We start from the raw sequence: 21,249 nt of genomic DNA on the forward strand, positions 1-21,249 counted from the left end.
ATCTAGTTCCCTGACCAGGGATCAAACTTGGGCCCAGTGCATTGTGAACTCAGTTATAGCCACTGGACCACCAGGGGAGTCCCAAGGAATTTTTAATGTTGCATTAATTTAAATGTAAAGAGCCACGTGTGCCTGGAGGCTGCCATATTGGACAGCAGTGCTCTAGAGCATGGATTTTTCAACTTTGTTTCTTTAGCAGAAGAACCCTTTCTCTCCCAAAGGAAATTTAACAGAGAAAACAGATGAAAGAACTATTTCATGTATACAAATGTGTTCTTTGAAGGCAATATTTGTATCATTTGCTTTCAATAAAGCCAATCAGAACAATGAGGCTGAAAGAACATGAAACTGTTGAATCCTCAGAATAGAATTTTAGATTTGTTTGAGCATCCATTTTATTTTTGTATTCTGGTTTTCCCAAACTTGGCTCACCTTGATACAGAGCTACAAATGGTGATGGTTTCAGGGTCTTTTTTTTTCAACTGGTAGATTGTAATCAGAGGAGACGTGCATGCTAAGTCACTTTGGTCATGTCCAACTTTTTGCGACCCCATGGACTGTAGCCCACCAGGCTCCTCTGACCATGGGAGTTCTCCAGGCAAAAATACTGGCATGGGTAGCTGTGTCCTCTTCCAGGGGATCTTCCTGACCCAGGGATCAAACCCGTGTCTCTTATGTCTCCTGCATTGGCAGGCGAGATCTTTACCACTAGCGTCACCTGAAAAGAATCAGAGGATAGTCCTTAGTTAAGTGAAAACGGTAGGAGAAACTTCCCTACCACAGTGTGACTCCCACCATGCGGTAAAGTTGCTGTGGGCTTCAAAGAGATGCTGCGTGCATCCCCTCCATATTACTATTTAAAAGTTCACTTAAATCGCAAGACTTAAACCTTATAGAGCCACTCACATGGCCTCAAATTCTACAAAACAGTTTGGAAAGCCTTGCTCTGAGTTATAAATTCCTTGCCTTTAAAAAAGGCAAAGCTTGAGATTGGAGGATCGGATGGGGAGATGGTAGGACCAGGAGGAACAGTCCACAAGCCCATGCAGAATTGCCGACCTGTCAGCAGGGAGGAGGGTCCATCCTGCCTCTGGGTGCCTGGACAACCCCACCTTTAAGCTCAGTCCCTCTCTCCTTTGCAGACAAGATGCAGCGACTGTGTGCACATGTGCTGATCTTGGTGCTGGCTCTGGCCGCCTTCTGCGAAGCTTCTTGGAAGCCCCACTCCCACCTGCAAGACGCGCCCGTCGCTCCAGGGGCCAATAGGGGCCAGGAGCCGCTCAGGATGAACCGGCTGGGCCCAGCCTCGCACCCCCGGAGGCAGCTGGGGCTTCAGGATCCGCCACACATGGTCGCAGGTAGGAGCTGCTGACAACCGTCCCTGCTTGCCTTTCCCTGCCTGGTTTGGCCAAGGTGCCCCTAGGCTGGCCCTGGCCACGGTCTCCAGAGCCTTGATGTCCTTTCCCCCATCATCACCTCCTCTCCCACCTCTGACCCTCAGACCTGTCCAAGAAGCAGGGGCCATGGGTGGAGGAAGAGGAAGCAGCATATGGATGGATGGACTTCGGCCGCCGCAGTGCTGAGGAAGGGGACCAACATCCCTGAGAACCAAGCTTTGGAGCCCAGTCACCTCCCAGCCCAGCCCAGCCCCATGAAACACACATCAAAATAAACTAGCTTCCAATGGATCAAGTTGTGTCAAGTGTCACAGGGCCGGGGATGCAGGTTGGGGCAGGGCTGAGCTGGGAAGGAGGGTTGAGTACTACTCCAGGGGCAGAGACCATGGCTACATCTCCTCCGTGTCCCCAGAGCCTAATATGGAACAAGACTCTGTAGTGTGGGGACTTCCCTGGTGGTCCAGTGGTTAAGACTCTGCATTTCCAGTGCAAGGGAGATGTGGGTTCAATCCCCGGTTGTGGAACTATGATCCCACAGGCCATGCAGCCCAAAAACAAACAACAAAAAAAAACACTCTATATTGTGTTTGGGAGAATAGACAGCAGTGTCACAACCAGAGTGAGCTTTTCTAAAAGAGAAATCAAATCACGCCACTCCAGTCAACCCTCCAGCGCTTCCCATTGCAATTAGAATACAACCTAGGCTCGTTGGGACTTCCCGGGCAGTCCTGTGGTTAAGACTCTGTGCTTCCACTGCTGCTGCTGCTGCTGCTGCTAAGTCGCTTCAGTCGTGTCTGACTCTGTGCGACCCCATAGACAGCAGCCCACCAGGCTCCCCCGTCCCTGGGATTCTCCAGGCAAGAACACTGGAGTGGGTTGCCATTTCCTTCTCCAATGCATGAAAGTGAAAAGTGAAAGTGAAGTCGCTGAGTCGTGTCCGACTCTTAGCGACCCCATGGACTTCGGCCCACCAGGCTCCTCTGTCCATGGGATTTTCCAGGCAAGAGTGCTGGAGTGGGGTGCCATTGCCTTGGTGCAGGGGACACAAATTCAATCCTGGGTTGGGGGACTAAGATCCTGTATGCTGAGTGGTCCAGCCAAAAAAAGAAACCCAGGCTCCTTGGCAAAGCATTCAGATCTAGCCCTGCGGTCTTCATCCCCCTCATGGATGCCAAATTGCCTTCCTCCCGCCTCTTCCTTTCTGCCACTCAAACACACCATGCTCTCTCCTGCTCCGAACCTTTGTTTTCGTTGTTCCCTGTGCCTGGAATGCTTTTCCCTGGGCATGAACATGCCTGGCTCCTCTCTTTCTCCTGGGTCTTGGTTGAAAGGCCTTTTCCCGAGAGGCTTGCCCTTTCTGCTCCTCACCCTTCACACGCAGCCTCCAGTAGTCGCTCATCATAGCGTAGTATTGTCTGCGGAGCGCATTTCACAATCTGTAGTTGTTTTGTTTCCAGTTTATTGTCTGCCTCCTCAGTTAGAAGGGAAACTCTGTAAGAGTGGGTACCATATGTCCTTCTTCCCTGCTGTATCCCAGTGCCAGAACAGGAGGTACCCCATAAATATTTATCACATGGATAGGCAAGTGCTGGCACACACACTTGGCATCTCACCCATATTCCCTTACTGCTCTTATGCCTGTCACAGCATCCTGCCATAGGCACTTGCTACTCTCCACCTGAGGGTTTTGGCAATGTAAAGCAGCCTGGAAATTCAGGGGAGTTAGTGCCTCTGGAAGCATCTCTCAGTCAATGACAGATCGAAAGTTGGAGGATAAATACCCCACCTCTGGGACTTCACTGACAGTCCAGTGGTTAAACTTCACCTTCCTGTGTAAGGTTACAGGCTCAGTCCCTGGTAGGGGAGCTAGGATCCCACATGCCTTGTGGCCAAGAAACCAAAACAGAGGCAATATTGTAACAAATTCAATAAAGACTTCAAAAATGGTCCACATCAAAAAAAAAAAATCTTTAAAAAGAAATGCCCCAGCTCCCTCACCTCTGGGGTGGTTAATTCTGAAATGTATGCTACTCTGTCTTGCAGAGATCCTCAGCAGGACTCAGCCCCAGTTACCGGTAACAGTAACCTGATCAGCAGTGTCCTTTCTTGGCTCCCTTCCCTTCCCTGTCTCATATCCTCAGGCTACTCCTGGTGTTTCTTGAGATGACCACTCAAATAAATACTTGCTCTCAAATCCTTATCTCCCAGTCTGCATCCGGGGGGACTCATCCCAAGACAGTGGGTACTAGGGGAGTTGTAGGAAGCAAACCCTTGTGATGGGATTCTGAGATTGGGTCCCGCAGCAGTCAGACTCCATTGCTGTGTTAAGTGGTGTGCTCATAACTCCTGAAACGTCCACAATCATCTGTGGGTTTTCTCATCTTACATCACAACTCCATTCTAGTGAGCCTGCCTCTCTGAGCCTTTTGACTCCTTCCTCAATACTCTGCTGAGGCAATTCAGGAGTCTTCAGCTCAATTGCTTTAGACTGTTGTTTTGTCTGAGCTTCACAGAGTCATTCCCAGTAAGGCATTAGGCTTCAAGTGTCTTTGCCAGGAAATTAAATCCTGAGTCATAAGAGAGCACCCTTGATGCTTATATCGATAAACTCTCCCCTGGGAATCCCCTGGTGATCCAGTGGTCAAGACATGGTGCTTTCACTGCTGTGGTCCAGGTCTGATCCCTGGTGGGGGCACTAAGATCCCACAAGCCACATGGCACAGCCAAAATAAAGTAAAATAAACTTTCCCCTGGTGGCTCAGATGGTAAAGAATCTGCCTGTAATTCAGGAGACTGGGGTTATGATCCCTGGGTTGGGAAGGTCCCCTGGAGAAGAAAATGGCAACCTACTCCAGTATTCTTGCCTGGGAAATCCCATGGACAGAGGAACCTGGCAGGCTACAGTCCACGTGGTCACAAAGAGTCAGACACGATTGAGCAACTAACATTTTCACACTCCCCTAGCCAATCATTCTACCATTCTGGAGTTCATCCTCCTAGTTCTACCAACCTCAACAATCCACTCCATGTATGTTGTCCTGGTTCCTGCTGCTACATACTATTCAGTTTATTCAGCTTCTGCAGCATTTGGGGGTGAACAATCCCTTTCTTCTGTTATGTGGAGCAGTACTTGTCCACATTCTAGGACCTGACGTTGCTTTTGATTTAGAAGCCCTTAAGGGAGGCAGATGCAAAACTCAAGAAGCATCATCATAGGAGGCATCAGCCTCAAGGAAGCCTTTGCACTCTCCAGGTAAAGGTAAGCTGCTCCCGTTTGACAAGATAGAGGTACTTCTTCCAGCCCAGAGAATTCCTGGAAACCTGGATTTCAAGATTCTTTTACTTTTTTATTTAATTGAAGTATTGTTTATTGATACTGTTGTGTTCACTTCTAGTGTACAGCAAAATTATTCAATTATACACATGTACACATATCCTTTTCCATTGTGGTTTATTACAAGACATTTAACTTATATGCGGGATTCCCTGGTGGCCCAGATGGTAAAGCGTCTGCCTGCAATGCGGGAGACCAGGGTTCGATCCCCGGGTCAGGAAGATCCCCTGGAGAAGGAAATGGCAACCCACTCCAGTACTCTTGCCTAGAAAATTCCATGGATGGAGGAGCCTGGTGGGCTACAGTCCATGGGGTCACAAAGAGTCGGACACGACTGAGCAAATTCAGTTTCAGTTTAACTTATATGCAGAGTACATCATGAGAAATGCTGGGCTGGAAGAAGCACAAGCTGGAATCAAGATTGCCGAGAGAAATATCAATAACCTCAGATATGCAGATGACACCACCCTTACAGCAGAAAGTGAAGAGGAACTAAAAAGCCTCTTGATGAAGGTGAAAGAGGAGAGTGAAAAAGTTGGCTTCAAGCTCAACATTCAAAAAACTAAGATCATGGCATCTGGTCCCATTACTTCATAGGAAATAGATGGGGAAACAGTGGAAACAGTGTCAGACTTTATTTTGGGGGGCTCCAAAATCACTGCAGATGGTGATTGCAGCCATGAAATTAAAAGATGCTTACTCCTTTGAAGGAAAGTTATGACCAACCTAGATAGCATATTGAAAAGCAGAGATACTACTTTGCCAACAAAGGTCCGTCTAGTCAAGGCTATGGTTTTTCAGTGGTCATGTATGGATGAGAGAGTTGGACTGTGAAGAAAGCTGAGTGCCATAGAATTGATGCTTTTGAACTGTGGTGCTGGAGAAGACTCTTGAGAGTCCCTTGGACTGCAAGAAGATCCAACCAGTCCATCCTAAAGGAGACCAATCCTGGATGTTCATTGGAAGGACTGATGCTGAGGCTGAGACTCCAATACTTTGGCCACCTCATGTGAAGAGTTGACTCATTGGAAAAGACCCTGATGCTGGGAGGGATTGGGGGCAGGAGGAGAAGGGGACGACAGAGGATGAGATGGATGGATGGCATCACCAACTCAATGCACATGAGTTTGGGTGAACTCCGGGAGTTGGTGATGGACAGGGAGGCCTGGCATGCTGCAATTCATGGGATCCAAAGAGTCAAACACGACTGAGTGACTGAACTGAACTGAACTGAACTGATTGAATATACTTCCCTGTGCTGTCCAGGCCCTTGTTGTTTATATATGTTTTATATAGTAGATGGCACACTGGTAAAGAAGCCACCTGCCAATGCAGGAGACACAAGAGACATGGGTTCCATCCCTGGGTCGGGAAGATCTCCTAGAATAAGGGAAATGACAACACACCCCAGTATTCTTGCCTAGGAAATTCCATGGGCAGAAGAGCCTGGCAGACATGGGCCATGGGGTTGCAAAGAGTTGGACATCACTGAGCACACACACGCACACACAGACAGTGTGTATCTGCTAGGCCCAAACTCCTAATTTATCCCAACCCTTTTCCCCTTTGATAACCGTAAGTTGTTTGTGTTTTTTTTTTTTTTTTTAATGAGGTAGGGGATTTATTTATTTGGGCCTCACTTTGAAGGAAAGTTATGACCAACCTAGATAGCATATTGAAAAGCAGAGATACTACTTTGCCTTGTGGGGCTTGTGATCAGGGATCAAACCTGGGACATGGCACTGAGAGCGCTGAGTCCTGACCACTGGGAATCCCCCATGAGTCTGTTTTCTGCGTCTGTGAGCCTGTTTCTATCTTGTAGATAGGTTCACTTGTGCCATATTTTAGATTCCACATGAAGTGATATCACGTGGTATTTGATTTTCTCTTTCTGACTTCTTTCACTTAATAATCTCTAGGACTCGTCCACGTTGTTGCAAATGGCATTGTTTCATTCCTTTTGATGGCTGAGTACTAGTCTATTGTATATGCGTATCACATATTCTTCATTCTTTCATTAGTTGATGGACATTTAGGTTGCTTCCCTGTCTTGGCTGTTGTAAATAGTGCAGCTATGAACACAGCATGTATCTTTCCAAATTAGAGTTTTCTCTTGATACATGCCCAGGAGTGGGATTGCTGAATCATATGGCAACTCTATTTTTAGCTTTTTAAGGAACCTCCAAAAGGTTGGAATTAAAGGTGCCATTAAGGCACTAACTTGGGGATGTACACTGGAGGCTGGATGCAGGAAGGAGTATTTAGGGTCTGGCTCTCAGGGGGATTCACTGAGCTGTGTCTTGGGGCTTCCTGCCTGGTGAGAACCATAAACATGCAGTTGCTCCAACAATAGCCTGACCAGGGCCAATGACCTAGTGTTCAGACCTCTCAGGAATGAAGATGTAGATTACTTCAACCAGGAAAGCAACCTGGACCAGCTGAAGTGCCGGCCAAAGGAGAAGGGTGGTAGAGGAAGGAGATGAGAAATATCATTTAGGGATTCGGGATCAATTGCAGCACTGGGGACCACAGCTTATACCACTCATCTTCCAGATGTAATTCTTCTTTATAAGATACTGTGATCAGCCACCATCTTACACAAGCATTGCCAGGCCAGAGTGAACTCCACATGGGGCTTGAGCGCATCTGAGAGGCACAAGATCTGGACTGTAGCAGACCCTGTCAGTGACGCACCCGCACCCTCAGCACTTGCCATTCTAGCACACGCTGACCATGGTCCATGACAAACACAGCTAGTCTTTGCCAGAGGGCTTTTCCCCAGCACATGTGCTGAGAGACCAGAGCACCAGCGAGTTAATGCCCCCAGGAGCAGCCCTCAGCCAATGATGACTGAGTCTTGGCGGATGCCTGCCATAGTTTCCATGCCCCTAGGATGGGATAACTGAAATGGGTTCTAGATCCGTGTTTCCAACTTTAATATGCATGTGCATTACCTGGGGACCTCGTCAACATGCAGATTCTGACAATATAGGCATGGGGTGGGACCCGAGATTCTGCATTTCTGATTAACTTCCAGGAGATGTTAATGATGCTGGTCCACATGACACTCAAAGCTGCAACAGGCTGCTCTTCCTCCAGGGTTCCCCAGTATGACTGAGCCTCCATTTTTTTTTTTGGCAGCACTGCACAGCCAGTGTGATTTTGGTTCCCAAAACAGGGCTCAAACCCATGCCCCCTGCAGTGGAAGTTTGGAGTCTTAATCCCTGGACCACCAAGTAAGTACGATCGTTAGCTCCCTTCTGTTCTCAATTTCCTACTCTGCCCCAAGAGGGCTTCCTGGGATCATCTTCTAAATAAACAACTTGTTTTTTTTCTTCATGATTAAAATCCTTATTATCAATGCTCTGTAAACACCTTCACCAAAAATGAGAACATGATTAAACCTTTCTGAGAACTGAGCTGTTGCTTTCTGAAATGATAAACTCTAAACTGGAAATTGAACATTTCAAGCCAGACTCGTTACCAAATTTCTGGGACTCTGACTTCACCTTGTTTTCTGCCTCTCTCTGCTTCCATGTTTGAGAGTCCTGCCTTGGCAAGAATCAGTCCAAGTTTAAGAATCCTGCCCTGGCAAGAATCAGCCTAACAGCCTTCTTTAATGGAAGAAACGACTCGTTTTCACATGCCATTCTGGGGGACCTCTACCTAAGACAGAGGTGACTCTCCTTGCTTCACCCTTCGCAGCTGGGTACCAGGGCAGGATCCCAGGAGCAGAAGGGATCAGGGAAGGAGGGCGTCTAACTCGGGCTCTGATGACCCAAGGGCTTGCATTCAAAGTTCTACAAGCAGCAGTTGAACTCTTTTTAATTTTTATTTATCTTTGGCTGTGCTGAGTCCTCGCTGCTACGCAGGCTTCTCTCTAGTTGTGGCGATCAGGGGCTACTCTCTGCTTATGGTGCACAGGTTTCTCCGATTGCAGAGCACTAGGGCACATGGGCTTCAGTCGTTGCAGCTCCCAGGCTCTAGAGCACAGGCTCAACAGCTGTGGTGCACAGGCTTAGCTGCCCCTCAGCATGTGAGATTTTCCCAGATCAGGGATCAAACCTGTGTCTCCCACCCTGGCAGGCAGATTCTTTACCACTGAGCCACCAGCAAAGGCCCTGTTTGACCCTTGGGAGGGTAACTTTACCTGCCTGGACGTCAGCTTCATCACCTGACGATCATTTATCATATCACCCACGCCAGAGGATTTGTGGCTATAATTATGTATTTAATCAAAGCCCCCAGCACATCATTCAACACTAGAGCCCATCCTCTCTCCACAGCTTTGCCCCACCAAAGTGCATGCACACATGCACACACACACACACATGCATGCACATCCACACACACGCATGCACATGCACACACACACACACGCATGTGCACTCCCTGAGAAAGACGGCAGAGGCTGGGCCAGGCAGCACACAGGTCCTTTATTTCCTGTACCAGTACACATACAGACTGACAAGCAACAGGAGCGGGAGAAGCACTGTGGGAATCAGGGCAGACAGCAGTGGGGTCCTGGGCCCTGACTCCACTGACTAAAAGTAAAGAGGGGGAGAGGGAAAAAACCTAGAACAAGGAAACAAGGAGCACTGAGGAGAAGATATGGGTGGGTGACAGGGCCTTGGGAGGGGGCCTGGATACTCACAGGTCACAGGTGGGAGGAGAGGAGATGGGGTGGGGAGGCCCCCACCAGGCAGAGGGAGTCCTCACCCACACAGACAGACACTTCCAGTTACAAAGAGTGGGAACTGGGAAGAAAGAGCCAAGAACAGGAGATCCAGCTGGGTCTGGTAGCTGGTGGGGCCTCCCCCTGGGCTTCTTCACCCCCAGAGCCACCATGTGCCCCAGGTCCAGCAGCCACAGCTTTTGCACCAGCTGCAGAACAAGGGCCGGGGTTCCTTCAGCCTCTCCCAGAAGAGGCTTGAGGCTTGGGCCCTCAAGTTCCAGTCCAGGCTTGTCTGGGGTGAGCTAGTGACAGATCAGGGGTCCTGCTTTGGAGCATGGGAAGGGGCGTCTGGGGAGAGTGGGGCTTGGCCAGGCAGCAGAAGGAAGGGCCTCAGGCAGTCTGTGGGGCCTCTGCAGGCTACTGGGGAACAGCAAAGCCTGGAAGAGAAGGGAGTGGATGTGAACTGGAGGCCTGGGGACCACAGGCTTGGCCTGGGCAGCACGCAGGGGCTGGACCTGCTCAGCTACATCAGAAAGAGACAGAAGCCGTTGATAGTTATGCAGGCTGTCCACTGCCCAGCCATAGTGGTCACCATTCAGTGTACAACCTGCACAACCGTACGGGCCAACCCTGATGAGGCCACCCAGCAGTGAGCAAAGGGCCATCCGAGTCAGGGCAGTCCAGACAGAATGATGAGGCTGCCAACAGGTTATAAACTTCACAGCAGACCCAGCAGGCCAAGAAGGCACAGAGACCAGGTTAGAGAGGAGGGATGAGTAAGGGGAGGCATTATGGCATAGCAGTGAAGAAAAGAGCTTCAGTGACCTCGAACAAATCACTCTGCTCTCTGAACCTCAGTTTCTCACCAAATGGGGATAATACTACCTACAGGGGTGTGAGGATTAAAGAAGGTAATTTAGTCACTAAATCATCTTTGATTATTTCCATGAGCTCCTCAAGGCAGGGTTCTCACGGCCCAGGACATGGCCTGTGCTCAGTAGATGCCACACCAACCTCTGGGGCTTCCAGCTGGGGAGAGGAGACCCTTACTGGACCCACCTTGTAGGAGACCCTAGGGCACCTTCAGACTCAGCCAGGGGATCATTCCAACTGTGGCCCTTGCTGGCAGAGGCCTTAATCCCAATTGCCTGGGGGGTCCAAGAAGGGCCCCCTTCCTCCCAGGCTTTCGGAGTATGGTTGGCCATTTCCTCCTCCAGCCTCCGTAAGTCCTGGTTTGGCACCCCGGGTTCCAGAATCCCAGCCCCCATGTTTGTTTTGGCCTGCTGCTGCCACTGCTGCAGGGTTGGGGGGCCTTGGGAATCGGGAGGTAGGGTGGAGAACAGGGGAAGGGGACAGGCAGAGACAGGAAGCTGAGGCATGGCGGGAAGCTGCAGCCCAAGCCCTGACTCCCAGCCCAGCCCCCAGGACCAGAGGGTGGAGAACTAGAATCCTATGCAAATACCATGAAAATAAGCATCAGGGCCACAGTTCCCACTGCTGGAGATCTGAGGGGTCTATGTAAATAATATGCAAAGTCCATGCAAATCAGCATGCTAGGTGGGCCTGGGCTGGGGTAAGTGAGCCTTTGAAGGGCTCACCTACCCTCACCTTTCATCAGCTTGATGATCTGCAGCTTGTCAGGCTGGCCAGAGGGAGGCCCCCACGGGAACACTCACCTTTCTGGAGCATCTTCTGCCTCAGCTGCTGCCTGAAACGGGCATCCTGCCAGTTGGCCAGCTGCTGGAGGACATACTTTATGTCCAGGCGCAAGGGGCCCAAGCCGCTGGCCTCCAGGGCTGAGGTCACCACGTTCATCTGAGTTGTTTCATCCACCTCTGGCTCTAGGTCCTCCCAGGCCTCAGCTTCCTCAGACACCAGTTCCTCCTCTTCTGTTACCCTCTCCTCAGCTGGCACTGCCTCTTCTATGACCCCCAGCTGCTCCTCAGGCACCAACTCTTCCACAGGCACAAAATCCTCGGTCAGCATCAGCCCCTCCCCAGCCTCGAGCCCCTGCTCCTGTGCTCGCTCCTCTCTGTAGCGAAGCTCATATCTGGGCAGGCAGACAGGAAAGTCTTTTCCTACCCGCTCTAAGCCAGAGCCTCCCCCTTCATCTGCAGCCCGGGGCTCCAGCCACCAGGGCTCCCACTCAACCCCAGGCTCTACACAGACCCTGATGATTACTCCCAAGTTCTGTCCCAGCCAGGGGAGGAGGCAGCTGGGTACAAGCCTCAAGGCCTCAAACACCCAGCCCATGGCCCTGGCAAAAAGAAGAACGGTCACCAACACTGCACAAGCCCCACCTTCCCCCAGTAACTTCACTCTGCTTCATAGAACAGACTAGCAATAACATCTCCTCTGCCCCACTCCTTCATTATTCAACTTTCATAACCCATCCCAGGTCTAGTTGCCATAGGAACAAATCCATTTTAGTAAGGCTCAGACAGGTCAAGTGACTTGTCCAAGGACACACAGCCAGTAAAGGGCTCAAGCTGGGACTTAGTCCCAGCATTCCTGGCTCCTAGGCCAGCACCCATTTGCCTCTTAGGCACTGGTTGGGAGAAGCAAAGGCTTCAGTACCTGCTTGGAGAGGCCTCTAATCAGAGGGCCACCCATGGGGCAAAATTTGAAGGCAAAGGGTTAGAGAGTATCCCTCCCAGTACATCTCAGCCCAGTCAGCCCGAGAGCCAGAACTTCTCCGGGGCTGCAGGTCACAAAGCCAGTGGCAGGGGGTTGTCTGGATGCTTAAAAGTGAGAGCAAGTGAAGAGGGAGACCCTGGTCAGCTTACCCCAGGTCTGATGTCTCCTCTGGAGTCACTTCATAATTCCTTCAAAAGAGAAAAGGGCCTTTGGTGTCCCAAGGCAATGGGAAGCTGAAAGTGTGAAATCCCTGGGGACCCACGGTGCAGAAAAATCCCAGGGAGAAGTGACAGACCCAGAACGTGGACACAGGACTGGTGTTGAGTGGAAGGGCCGGGGACCGATGAGGCAGGAGGAAAGACACCACGGCAGGGGAGAAGATTGATCGAGCAAACCCCTCCCATTACCAGAAAGGCTGCTGCTGACCAGGTAGGCAAGAGTGAGTGTGGGGCAGCCAAGGGACTGGGGCCCAGTGCGTACCTTTCCATAAAAAACACAGGGTCTGAGATAATTCTCCTTATAGACATTCTGAGCTCCTCAGTCAGGGTCTCCTGGAAATCAGGAAGTGCCTCCTATGGACAGAGATGGGGGACATTACCAGAAGGTCTCAGCAGAAGACCCCACACACACACCTCCAGACCCAGGAAGGGACTGCAGATAGACACAGGGCGCACAGAGGTAACAGGCAGGAGCCGGGGGCCTCACCAGAGGTACAGTGTATGTGTAGTGGGTGACAGAGCCAGCGGATGCCGGGGCCTGCTGGCGGAGGGTCTTCACCTTCTCCTGGGCTTCCATCAGCATGTCCCCACACTCTGAGTACTTCTCCTGCAGGTCCTGCAGCTGGGAACCCGCCCACAGGCTCTGATGGGACCCAGGCACACCCAGCCTGGACGCCTTGCCCACTCTCTCCCAAAGGGGCCGGGAAGCCTGGGCAAAGAGGCAATGGGCCCAGACTCTAGACCCATATAATGACACAGTGTGACCCCTGGACTCTACTCCATTCAGGCCCCAACTGAACTGCTACCTGCCAGGCCCTGTGCCAGAGCCTGAGTATGTGGAAAGGACAGCGTCAGCCCCTGTTCAAGGAGCTGGTTAGACTCAGGCAGCCACCCAAGGGTCCTGGGAGCTCAGGGGAAGCCTCACCTCATCCTGGAGCTTCACCTGGATTTCTTTCTCCGAAGCCAGCTGCTTCTGCAACTTCTCAGTCTCAGCCCCATACTGGAAGGACCCAAGGCCAGTGAACCCCCACCCCAGGTCTCCCCACACCCCTGCAGCCCCTGCTGCCGGCAAGTCTCCCCAGACACGTCAGTGAGTGTCAGCAGCTCTTTAAAACAGAAGTCACATGGGAAAAGGCCAAAGAAGGTGGAGTCACGTGGCCTGTTTCCTGGGAACACCCTGTGTCTCTCTTTAGGCTCAGCCCCCGACTTGAGACAAGGGGACAGGATGAGAGGCTCCCTGATGTCTCCTCCAACTCTGACTCTGACACAAGAGAGAGGCCTCTGAGCTGAGTCTCCTGGGGTGGGGGCAGAGAGAAGGGGGCATAGATTCCAGGGGGCTGTGACAGGAGGAGGAAGCCCCGCATATGTCCCGACTCACCGATCGGCAGCACCGCTGTAGCTTCGTGACCTGGCCCTGCAGCTGGGCGACCTCCCTCTGCTGCTGTTCATAGTTCTCCATCCTGAGCGCCAGCACCTCTGACAGCTTGGCCATCTGCTGGCTGGCCTCAGCTGGGGAGGAGTGGGGCAAGGTCAGCGCTGGCTCCCCAGGGCCCTCAGTCTCCCAGATGCCCCTGTCTGCCTGCACCCCTCCAGGTACCCAAGGTTCCACAGGGCTTAACATCCCTCACTCGGGTCTTCTTTTCAATAAACGTCTACTGACTGACACAGAGCAGGGTGCTGGGCAAGCAGTCAGCAAGACCAGCCCCAGCCCACACTGAGCTCAAGGCGAGTGTGGAGACTGAGGGAAAAACAAATCACAACAGTGCAAATTATGAACTAAGGTGCAGCGAGTGTAAAGAGTGCATCCAGGGTCCCAGCCGCCGCACCCAGTCCAGCCTGGCAAGATCTATGGAGCTAGGACCTCCACAGGGCAAGGAGGTCTCACCAGGCAGAAGTGGCAACAGGGCCCAGGCAGAGTGTGGAGGGGCCCAGAGGGAACCACCGGACACCAGGAGAGAGTGCTGGAGCAGTGGGCAGCGTCCAGATGACTAGGGCTGGGGTAGGGAGGGTAGGGTTTATCCTTTGGCCAATAGGGAGTTACTTGGGCGGTTTAGGCAGAGGACCAATAGTCTGGCTTTAGAAAACTCCTTTGGGCTGTGTGCAGAAGGGCCTGGAAGAGCAGGGATGGAGGCAGAGAGACCATGTAACAGGTGGCCAGCGCTAGAGGTAGCTGGGATGGGGAAGAGGAAGGAGACTTGAGCCTTTCCTATGAGGCAGAAGCAACAGAATGTGAGGACTCCTACTCCAGGGGCCTGGGACCAGAGGGTCATTCAGGGAACCTGAGGGAAGGAAGGCCAGATTTGGGGTGAGGGCAACTGCACCTCACTCCAGCTGTTGTTCAGCTGTTGCCACCTCAAGTCTCTGTCTCCCCAGCTAGGCCTGAACTCCTCGGGGACAAACACTATGTCTCACTCATCATCATAACCACATGGTCCAGGCACAGCCCCTGCCTAATAGAGTGCCTGGGGGGATGGGGGGCCTGGTATCTGGCAGCTCATGGCCCCCTCCCTCGCCCTCCCCAAATAACAAGAGGAGGTAGGCTTAAGGGAGCCCCAGAGTGCCTGTATAGCTCTTAACTGTTTGCACAAAGCACTTTCTCAACTGTAACCCCTGGAGAGGTCAGCAGGGCCAAGAAGACTAAGCCCCATTCTAAAGATGAAGGTTCAGAGAGGTCAACGAACTTGTCCAAGCTCACACAGCTAGGAAGTGTCAGAGCTATGACTTGAAGTCCTGGGTTCTTCCCTCTGCGCCTTGGGACAAGCCCCTACCCCAAGTTACAAGTTCATGTACAAAACTGCTCCACACAATCCAGGATGAATATCTGTTCCTCCTCCTCAAGGTCGTCAAGTTGAGAGACCTGGAGGGAGGGAGAAAGGAAGGGGCCGGGGAGTCTACACCCTCTGCCCAGGAGCACGCCCTCTCCCCCCATCCTCACCTCCTCCCGAAGCTGCTCATTCTCCTCCTCCAGTAGCCGCAGCTGCTCTTGCAGGGCCTCCAGCTACGGGCAGTGGTGCGACTCTGACTCAGTCACAGGAGTCCTAGCAGAGGGAGGGACGGAAGTCAGGGTACAAGGGCTTGGAGAACCCAGGTCCCAGCCCACCCAGGGCTTCCCTACCCCCTACCCCTACCCCCACCAATCCCAGGCTGATGTGGTGGCCTCAATTAGCCCCAGCTACCCCACTGGCAGATACATGGCGTTCCTGTTTCCAAACAAGGAAACTGAAGCTCAGAGAAGGGACCGCCCTGGTGCAAAGGCCGGACACTCATGGGGAATTCCCTGGCGGTCCAGCGGTTAGGATGCGGCGTTTTCACTGCTGTGGCCTAGGCTCAATCTCTGGTCCGGGAACTGAGATCCTGAAAGCCATGAGGCATGGGGAAAACTGAAACAAAAAAAAAAAGGGCAGGACACTTGCAGCTCTGAGGCTTCACAGGGATGCTCAGGCCTCTGCTCTTCTTCTTCGTCCCCCTCCTCCTCTTCCTCCTCTTCCTCTTCCTCCTCTTCCTCTTCCTCTTCTTCATCTTCATCCTTCTCCTCATCAGAGTCTGAGTACAGCTGAAGGAGGTCATCCCGCAGGTTTACCTGCTGTCTGAGATGTAAAATCTGGCAGGGGAAGAGGAGCCCAGGGTCAGGTGCAGGCAGAGGCAGGCACAGACCCTGGCACAGTGGGTTGGCAGCAGGCCTGAGATTCACCCCTCCCTGCTCCTCCCCACCCAGGTACCTCCTCCTTGGCTGAATCCAGCATGGCTTCCAGCTTGCTGTTCTCCTCCAACAGAACACTGTTTTGTTTCACCAGGGACTGGCCAATGCAGGCTGCCGTGTTCAGGTCCCGCTCTCTCTACAGAAGGACCCCCATCCCTTGGGGAACAGGGTTCCTGGCTGCTGGGGTCTCCCAGACACGTGGGAGAAGCTAGGGGTCAAAGAGAAGCAAGGCCACTCGGGGAAATCCCCTCCATCCCCTAGTTCTCCAAGGAACCAGACAAGAGCTTACCATGAACCCACTGTGGGACCTGACCCAGATTCCCCCTATGGAAAAAGAGATCAGACCGGATGGTGCTAAGAGCTCTCTAGCCTGAACATTCCACATCTACCTGTCTTCCACAAGAGGGACCTCCAGCTTGGCCCCTAGAGAGACAGCCAGGCAGGAAGACGCCTACCCATACAGACATAGTGAAAACTGGAGCCTGGCTGAGACTGGGGCTGGCCCAGGTAGGGCGGGCAACACGCACCTCCTCCAGCAAACTTAACATCATTTTGACCTCTTCTTGGGTGATCTTCTTGACGTGCGGACGTAGGTCAGGACACAGCACTGCAAGAAAAAGTGGGCAGCCGAGTCAGGAAAAAAGGGAGCATATAATACCCGGCGGCACCGTAGCATTCGGGGCTTCCCTGGTGGCTCAGCGGTAAAGAATCCGCCTACAATGCAAGGGACCTGGGAAGATCCCCTGGAGAAGGGAAAGGCAACCCACTGCAGTATTCATGCCTGGAGAATCCCATGGACAGAGGAGCCTGGCAGGCTACAGTCCATAGGGTCGCAAAGAGTCGGACACGACTGAAGCGACTGAGCACGCACGCACCTTACTGTGCTCTGCCCTCAACATCAAGGGTCAGCAAACAGGATGAAGATGGAATTCCCTTTCTGCCGCCAATATCCTCTCCATACCCCGCGTAGTCAGCACTCCCTTCCCTGCTCCCAGGGCCAACTAGACTCAATTTTTCCCCCTTGGGGGAAAGATACTAAGTGAGGTACTGTGATCACAGTCCTACAGTCCCTGGAACCTAGGAGATTGGAGGTGGCCAGCGGAAGTTCAGCACCGACTGACTCAACATCCCTTACCCAGGGGGCAGCCCTGGCCAGCTCACTGGAGCCTCACGGGTCACAAAAACAGACGCAGTCACTCATGCCTGTTGCGCAAGGCGAGGAGGAGAGGCAGATTCTGTCTGAGGCTCCGCCCACCCCCAAGATTGTTTTGTGGGGGGAAGCCGGATCTTGATCCCGGCGTTGGCAAAACCTCCCCCTCTGTCCACCCACCTCCCGGTCGCTGGCGCCACGGACCAGCGCAGGCTCCGAGGGCACTCGGCAGTGCCTACCCGAAGCCCCCCGCCCCTCCCCTGGCACTGTGGTAGCCTTGCGAGGGGGCACTGAGAGTGCGCAGGTCTGCCGCAGCAACAGGCGCGAAGAGGGGGCCCCGGGGCCCGACCCACCGACGGAAGTCTGGGAACGAGAGAAGCGGGGAAGGATACGGGGAAGACGAGCCCCGAGAGGCGCCTCAGACCGTGACTTCGCTAGGGTGGGCGGAGGGGTGGGACTGAGTGCCAGCGGGCACCTGGATCCGACGGGGCCTCCTCCTCCCTGCTGCTACCCTAGTCCGACTGGTCCTCCTCCGGGGGCCCGGGGACCAAGTTTACCTTCCTCCAGCTCCCGAATAAAGGCGGCGCGCTCGGGGCCGGACACCCCAGGCCGCTGGCCGATGTAGGCAGCCGGTGTCTTCAAGATGCTCGTCACCTTTCCAGTCCCCAAGCCAGTGGCTTGGGGACCAAAGGGCGGCCCTTGGAATATGAAGCGAGTCCGCGACGCATCCCAGTTGTTGGGTACGGACTGGGCATTCCCCTGGACCGCCGAGAATGCGGATGCGCGCTGGGTTCCAGCCTCCGATCCAGCCACTGAGGCCCGGCGAGCCCCGGCTGAGGGTCCCGAGACGGCTGTGGAACCGGATCCTGCTCTCTGTCCGGCCGCGGGTGCTTGCGCAGAGGCGGGTTCAGGCACGGCAGAGGGCTCCAGAGCCGGATTGGTTGCGGAGAGAGGAGTTATGGCTACTGCCGCGGGATCCCCAGGTCCCAGCCGGTGCCCGGCAGAACCCGGCCCCGACACTTTAGGGCGCATGTTGAGTCCCTGTTGACTCGCGCAGCTGGGGCTTTACAACCTGTGTCTGGATGTGCGCCCGCGGGGCCGTACCACGCGCGGGAGGGGGCGGCCGAGGAGCAAATGGTGGTGCCCGGGGCGAGGGGATGCGCGGCGGGACAAGTTTATGGGGGCGGGCCAGAGCACAAAAAGTAAGAGAAGAGCGAGGAGAAGAGGCGAGTGGATGTTGCCACTGTTTCCGCGGACTTCGGCTCGGAGTACTGGGCTTTTCTCCCCTCTCCGACTCCGGAGAATGGTTTTACCCAAAGCCGCAGCTTGCCGGGGATTCGGGTACCCGGACTTGGAGGTCTTTAACAGGGGGACAGCCCCTAGTTCCTCTCCAGCCGAGGCTTTTCGGCTGCCTTCCCGGGAGCTAATCTCTGAGTTGAGTCTTTCCCCCGTTGATTGGGGGATAAATCCAAACTCCAGTACGGTCTCCACGCGCTGCCAGGTCTGGCGCGTCACACTCTGATCCTGGCGCTAACACCCCCGGTGCACCAGCCGCTCGACAACCTTCTTTCTTATTTCTTAAGTCGTCTTATAGCCTCTCCTCGTGCCTTACCTCCGTCCTCATTGACTTCGCCCACTCTGGCAAACACCCATTCTTCCGGGAGACCCCACTTAGGTGTCTCCGCATAAAAACTCCTCCGACCCGGTCCTCCTCGGCCCCGGAGCATCCTTTATGCGATGGCCGCAGTGGTCACGCTGTGTCTGTCTCCAAAACAAGACCTGCGCTCAGCACAGGGAGCGTGTCCCTCAGGGCGCAGCGCAGGACGGGTCCCTGTGGGGGTCTCTGTAAACCCTGAATGAACTGTGAAGCAACAGAGGAGTTCAGAGGCCATTTCTGTGCCATTGGACTGAAGGAACCTACAGACCAAAAAAGATGGCTACATCACTGATTCTTTTAAAGCCTCGGGATCATTCTTGGTGCGCCAATTTCCTTCTCTTCAATACTGTCAGTCACCAAATCCTGGTTAATTTCCCTCCTAATGTGCCGCCTCCTTTTCAGCCCTCCTTCTGTTGATGCCTGATTCTCTCCTCATTCTCTGTTCTAAATTGTAATCCTATGCTCCCATCCACCCCACTCCCATCCACATGAATCCATCTCTAATCTAACCCACCCCTCTCAGTCACACCCCTATCCAAGCTAAGGATTATTCAAGGAGCCCTTTTCCTACAGCCACCACTCAAAGCCAGAGCCCAGGACAGAGACTGTGCCCAAGGCCTGGGCCTGGGACAGAGCCTCCTAGTTCTGATAGCGTGAGCCAGGTATCTATGACACAGCCTGGAACAAGAGGTGCAACCCAGAAAGGAGGATCAGAGAGTCCCACTCCATCCCTCCCGCTCCCCCTGGCAACCACAAGCCTGTTTTCTATGCCTGTGAGTCTGTTTTTGTTGCGTAAATAGGTTCATTCGTGCCATATTTTCGGAGAAGGCGATGGCACCCCACTCCATACTCTTGCCTGGAAAATCCCATGGACGGAGGAGCCTGGTAGGCTGCAGTCCACGGGGTCGAGAAGAGCTGGACACGACTAAGCGACTCCACTTTCACTTTTCACTTTCATGCATTGGAGAAGGAAATGGCAACCCACTCCAGTGTTCTTGCCTGGAGAATCCCAGGGACGCGGGAGCCTGGTGAGCTTCCGTCTATGGGGTCGCACAGAGTCGGACACGACTGAAGCGACTTGGAGGCAGCAGCAGTGCCATATTTTGAATTCCGCATATGAGTAATATCAACGGTATTTTCTCTTTCTGTGTGACTTCACTTAGTGTAATAATCTCTAGGTCCATCTACGTTGCTGTAAATGGCATTTTTCATTTTTCTGGCTGAGTAGTATTCCATTATATACACACCACATCCTCTTTATCCATTCATCTGTTGGTGGACATTTAGCTTGTTTCCGTGTCTTGGCTATTGTAAATAGTGCTTTTATGAACATTGCCTGTGTCTTAATAAAATCTTGCTTTTAAGGAATTCCCTGGCAGTCCAGTGGTTAGGATTCAGCACTTTTATTACCAGGTCATGGGTTCAATCCCTGGTTAGGGGACTAAGATCCCACAAGCCCCACGGTACAGCCAATAAATAAACAAAATCTTACTTTTAAAGTAATAATACCCAGACACACATTACCCCCTGAAAACTCCCTGTCCTCTACGGTGAGTGCTGAAAATCAGTTTCTGGCATCTCTCCTACTTTGTCACCCAAAGTATTCCAATCTTGCATAGTTTTACTATCATCCTGGCCAACAGGAGTCCAACTTTTTGGCAACACATTCACCCCTGTTTGGGGCTCCCATCTCACCCATCTGCACCTCTGCCATCCCCTGTCACCGCCTCCACTTGGCCAAGCAGGATTTCTCCTGACTCTTGGAAGCTGTCATGCTTTCATTCATTCACTCAACAAATCTTCACTGAGCTCCTGCCAAGGGCATGGTTCTGTTCTAGGAACTGGGGATACAGCAATGAGCAAAACAAGTCCCTACCCTCAGGAGCTTCCACTCCAGGAAAACAGACGAGGTAACACTATCTATGCAACCAATCCATCCTAAAGGAGATCAGTCCTATGTGTTCATTTGAAGGACTGATGCTGATGCTGAAGCTCCAATACTTTGGCCACCTGATGCAAAGAACTGATTCATTGGAAAAGACCCTGATGCTGGGAAAGATTGAAAGCAGGAGGAGAAGGGGATGACAGAGGATGAGATGGTTGGATGTCCATCACCAACCCGATGGACACGAGTTTGAGCAAGCTCTGGGAGTTGGTGATAGACAGGGAAGCATGGCATGCTGCAGTCCATGGGGTCACAAAGAGTCAGATATGACTGAGAAACTGAACTGAACTGATATGGGGGAAGAGCTGTTCAGGCATGGGATAAGTAAGAACAAAGACCTCAAGAGTCATGCATGCTTAGATGCTCCTGGGATAGGACACCACCAAGGATTTTCCAGCAGGAGAGCAACATGGTCTTACTTACATTCATAAAAAGATTACTTTGGCTGCTGAGTAAAGCAGGGATTCTGGAGCGGTGCTGTCCAGTAGAAATTGAATGGGAGCCATAAACACAAACCACAGATGTAATTTTATCAG

The 21,249-nt window shown here is 52.7% G+C and overlaps 2 protein-coding genes across 2 annotated transcripts; one reads left to right on the top strand and one right to left on the bottom strand.

Moving 5' to 3' along the window:
• The first annotated feature begins 528 nt into the window (after positions 1-528).
• On the top strand, positions 529-1,688 carry GAST (gastrin). Its single transcript, XM_019980696.2, has 2 exons — positions 529-1,358; positions 1,502-1,688. Exons 1-2 carry the CDS (start codon positions 1,148-1,150, stop codon positions 1,603-1,605), a joined length of 315 nt encoding a protein of 104 aa, XP_019836255.1. The 5' UTR covers positions 529-1,147; the 3' UTR covers positions 1,606-1,688.
• Positions 1,689-9,148: 7,460 nt separating this feature from the next.
• On the bottom strand, positions 9,149-18,676 carry HAP1 (huntingtin associated protein 1). The gene is given in 13 exon segments (XM_070773471.1): positions 9,149-9,843; positions 11,083-11,456; positions 12,193-12,231; positions 12,524-12,615; positions 12,749-12,904; positions 13,187-13,261; positions 13,640-13,770; positions 15,052-15,118; positions 15,197-15,283; positions 15,671-15,862; positions 15,981-16,169; positions 16,489-16,568; positions 17,669-18,676. Coding segments are annotated over 13 exon segments (1,977 nt in total). The 5' UTR covers positions 18,144-18,676; the 3' UTR covers positions 9,149-9,823.
• Positions 18,677-21,249: the final 2,573 nt, after the last annotated feature.

Source organism: Bos indicus, chromosome 19 (genome assembly GCF_029378745.1).
Source record: "Bos indicus isolate NIAB-ARS_2022 breed Sahiwal x Tharparkar chromosome 19, NIAB-ARS_B.indTharparkar_mat_pri_1.0, whole genome shotgun sequence".
Taxonomy (NCBI): domain Eukaryota; kingdom Metazoa; phylum Chordata; class Mammalia; order Artiodactyla; family Bovidae; genus Bos; species Bos indicus.

Bases quoted from the DNA above. Each gene is read 5' to 3' on its own strand.
- GAST (XM_019980696.2), top strand. From the start codon at position 1,148: ATGCAGCGACTGTGTGCACATGTGCTGATCTTGGTGCTGGCTCTGGCC. The intron at 1,359-1,501 runs GTAGGAGCTGCT...TCTGACCCTCAG, and splicing joins TCCGCCACACATGGTCGCAG to ACCTGTCCAAGAAGCAGGGG.